Source organism: Sinocyclocheilus anshuiensis, unplaced genomic scaffold (assembly GCF_001515605.1).
Source record: "Sinocyclocheilus anshuiensis isolate Anshui unplaced genomic scaffold, SAMN03320099.WGS_v1.1 scaffold536, whole genome shotgun sequence".
Classification (NCBI taxonomy): Eukaryota; Metazoa; Chordata; class Actinopteri; order Cypriniformes; family Cyprinidae; genus Sinocyclocheilus; species Sinocyclocheilus anshuiensis.
The window spans coordinates 543,320-547,794 of NW_015557179.1; the positions used below are offsets into that span (position 1 = coordinate 543,320).

Here is a 4,475-nt window from a genome sequence, read left to right on the forward strand (position 1 = left end):
TCAGTCTTCAAGTATTTTACTACACTTCAGTATGTGATTCTTATTAAGTAGGGGTAATTTTTTAGGATTCTATACTTCACCTAAGTCTCTGAGAACCTGACACCTTGTACTTCTGGAGACTCCAGGTAGGTTGCAGTTTCCTGGTGATTTCACACCTAATTCTTCACCTTAATTCCTAATTCTTTTACAGTTAACATGCATCTTTTCTTCTCCACATGTTTTTGACTAACCCTGCTGACCCACTGAGCATTTTGCTGTCCAATGGTTATGCATTAACTTTGCAATTTCTAGTATTGTATTAGTTAAAAATAAATAGTAATTAAATTTAAGTTTGGGTTAAGTTGTTAGGCCTAATTGTAACCTTATAATGTAAAAGGGCTCCCTATAGTTTTAAGCATAAGCTGAGGTAGATTTTTATCACTAAGAACATTTAAACTATAACTGAATGTATTTAAAGAAAGAGCAACTTGTTCAGTAAACCATTTAAAAAAAAAAGAAGTTTTTCCCCCTGCTGTACCGAAATCATACCGAACCGTGACGTTAAAACCGAGGTACGTACCGAACCATCATATTTGTGTACCGTTACACCCCTAATATATATATATATATATATGACACCTTGTACTTCTGGAGACTCCAGGCAGATTGCAGTTCTGGAAAATGGTGGCGCTGGAGACTAAATGGTTCCTGGTGATTTCACACCTAATTCTTCACCTTAATTCCTAATTCTTTTGCAGTTAACATGCATCTTTTCTTCTCCACATGTTTTTGACTAACCCTGCTGACCCACTGAGCATTTTGCTGTCCAATGGTTTTGCATTAACTTTGCAATTTATAGTATTGTAGTAGTTTTGAATATTTCTCATGGGCATTTAATAATTTTTAGAGTTAAATCTCTTTTTTGGCTCATTCATGAATAATTATATATCAATTATAAATAATTAAATACAAGATTAATAGTAGCTATTGAGATTGATGTCGTTTGGAATTGGTAAAATGTGCTTGGAAAAAAATATGAGCAGAATATCAACTTGCATAATAATTATGCATGCACGGTATTTTTCAAAAAAAGCAAAAAAGGTCTCTAACACTAGCTTGCTCTATTCCTTTTCTATTCTAACAGTTTAAAAGAAAGAGGCGAGGACCAAGGATGAGTGCTTCATAATGTAAGAAACATGTTTTAATGAACCGTCTTGAATCTAATTGCTTACATCTTTTTACGAACAACATTTTAAACAGATGGCAGACTCCATCGGTGTCCATACCCCCTCCATTCAACATCATGTACTCCGGTCTTTCACAAAGACACCTTGTGCTGCGCGTCCACAGCAGGTATATGTAAGTGTGAGAAATTAATCAGGTCCAATCAAACCAAACCTGATCCGATTGGAAAATTAGGCTACATCCCCAACCAGAGAGGCACAATGCTAACATTTCCAAACATTTTATCACAACTACTGAGGACTCAGATCTAGCACTGACAGTTTCAGCTGTTACCGTGCACAGGCTTTAAAATATAAAGCCTTTGTTATGAATAAATATTCTCAGTGTTGTTTGCATAAACAATGTGTTCAACGTTGCAGGGAACAGCACATATTTGTAGGACTATTCAAGCCCGTGTGACGTTACCATAAACAACAGCCTCAACGTATAGGAATAACGTCCAAGTGGAAACACTGGCTTGGAAACTTATCCTTTCCTAAATGGAAACTTTTTTTTACAATGTACCCTGAATAATTTAAACAACTGTTCCACTGGGGTGTAACTGGGGGCTACATACTACTCAAAAACTGCTAACAACTGAGTGTTTTAACTAACAAAACTTACATGTTGAAACAATTCAGTGTGAGAACACACCAAACAGTTTCATTTGTGCTTTAAACTGTTAGTCGTTTGTTGATTTTGGAAACGTTAACTCATTTCTTTTATAGGTCATAATTAGAGGTTTCATTTTCAGAAAACATGCCCTTTCTTGCACAGATAATGGAAGAAAAAGTCTCTAGAAGGGGACACGTTTAGTCCATGTTGTATTGGGAATTTCTCCCAGACCTACAGGAGTCATGGAAAGAAGAAACCAAACATTCTCTCTCTGGCATTGTAAATGAGAAGGTGCTGATGCTGCTCTAAGTTGCCCTCCTCTGTTTTACTCTCTCCTCTCCTCACACAGGCTTTATGTAACCACCTCAGTGACTTCAAACTCAAGGCTCTACAGGAGAGGAAGGGGATCTTGAACTCCCCGTAGAAACAGGGCGTCTGCAAGCATTTCACAGGAAGGAAGTAGGAACAAGAAACGTGACACCAGCATAGCACTGCACCTTCAAGCAAATAAAACCGCATAAAAGGTATTCCACATCCACTTGATCACAGTCTTCCAACAACTGTGATCGCACATGACGTCAAAAACCTGATTTCCTTAAAACTTACTCTTCAGTCAATCACATGCCGGTTCATGCACAGCTCTCTTCCTGAACATCAAGGGCTTTCTCTAGATTTCTGTACCATGACAACTTTACTAATAATGACCTCAAAGTCTTCAACATTTTTCAAGCAAGTTCAGGTGAGTCAGTTATTCAGCAGATTTATGTATAGCCCACTCCTCACAGAGAAAGTTCAGGAATTTGAATATAAATGGTACTGAAAGTGGCTCATGATTTAATACTTGCACAAATAATACACCTTTCCATAACAAATTATGTTACATTGAAAACTGCATGATTCAGAAGCAGCTTTGAGGTGTCCCAAAAACATTAACCTAGAGACATTTGTGGTAAAGATAGAATCTCTGTGTACTATAAAAACCATTTCAATGCAGGCCAGACCTAAAACTGTGATATATTTGCATAAAATGGCTTCAGCATATTGTACATGTGCCCAGCTAATATGGAAGGCTCTCAGAATTTGAACTCAAAGTTATGACCAAATGTTCTTCCAGTAACATTAATAGAACATTTGTTAAAAATTATTTAATAATGTTCCCAAAACATTACCACAAAAACATTATTTATACATCATTCATGGAACTTTTTTCCTGAAATGTTTTAGTTAGATGATCGTCTAATGTTTTTTAAATGTTACTGCTTGTTTCAAATTGTTCAGAGAACAATCAAAAGTAACGTTACCATAATGTTTGCAAAATTATAAAATGGAATGTTCCCTTAACATTTGCAAAACAAAAACCAAAAAATTTGAACACATTTTAAAAAACTGGACATTTTAAACGTCCAGAGAACATTCAGAAATAAAGTTTTTATAACTTAATGGGAATGTTAGCAAAACATCCTTTTTTGTTAGCTGGGTACTGGTTACATCATACTATAGACCAATTTGGAGTAGACGTCACAGTTACGTCACTTGCAGCTGCGCGTGCATTGTGGTGGCAGAAAAACACTGGGATCAAGTGGAGGGAAACAGGTAAAATCCATGGAGAAAGAGAAAAAATATATTGTTGTGCTTTTGGATGTCAGAATCGGAATGGAAATCATTTTTATATAATACTGTTGTCAAAGACGCCATTTGAAGCTGAACGCAGACGTTTAAATGGACAAACTATGGATGAAACGTGCTATGATTACCCTACTTTTAAAGCATAAATTTGATTTAAATAATAGGTCTATATAATATTCACATAGGGGACATATTGTATTAGCCCTACAGTTAAAGCATGAAATATTATTTAAACCTATAACATTTTACATAACATTTAACTGTTTTATATCACAATTCTGACTTTTTTTCTTGCAAGTGCAAGTTTCTCCTAGTTCGGACTTTATAACTTGATTCAACTCAACAATTGCGAGTTTGTCAATTCTGAGGAAAAAATGCCAGAAGTGTGGGATTATAAACTCATGATTCTGAACCGAGGGGAAAAGAGAGAATGACGGGAAAAGAGAGAATGACGAGTTGATTTTTCTTATCAGAAGTGTGAGATATAATCTCGGAATTGCAAGAAAAAAGTTTTGAAATACAAAACTCAAAATTACCTTTTTTATTATTTTATTCCATGGCTTGCACAGACTGCTACGTTAAAACTGGCATTTTCTGCCACCAGATAGACTCCGCCAACAAAGCCAACAAAACTCTGTTTGCAAACACTGAAATTGGTCTATTAAAACAATCTGTGACATATAAAAGCTACAAAAGCTACATTTCTAGACCATAAAGTTGCAAAATGACCTTCTATAAACTGTTGAATTGGTGTGCATCCAGTTAAATATCAAACTAGGTTGAAAATTATTATGTAATCTTAAATCAAAGCATCCATGACATCTGCACGTTTTATGCATAGTTATGGATCCAGAGCATGATCGTTTCATATGATATGACATAAAATGGACTCACACAACCCATATTCCAGTGATGGTCAGAGCTGGGAGGCTGACAGGTAATATCATCCACAGAGACATCTTCAGCACACGGTCCTCTACTGCTCCCCTCAAAACATCCACTTCTTTCGCCTTCGCCAGCCTGTCTCCCTG

The 4,475-nt window shown here is 36.0% G+C and overlaps 1 protein-coding gene across 1 annotated transcript in view; it reads right to left on the reverse strand.

Annotated features, from left to right (window-relative positions):
* Window positions 1-4,459, reverse strand: part of LOC107678495 (transmembrane protein 150A-like) — a 35,343-nt gene extending 30,884 nt beyond the window's left edge. The window contains exon 1 of the mRNA XM_016473775.1: window positions 4,339-4,459. Coding sequence (XP_016329261.1) covers window positions 4,339-4,403 — 65 coding nt within the window. The 5' untranslated portion in view covers window positions 4,404-4,459. The remainder of the gene's footprint in view (window positions 1-4,338) is intronic.
* Between the last annotated feature and the right edge of the window lie 16 nt (window positions 4,460-4,475).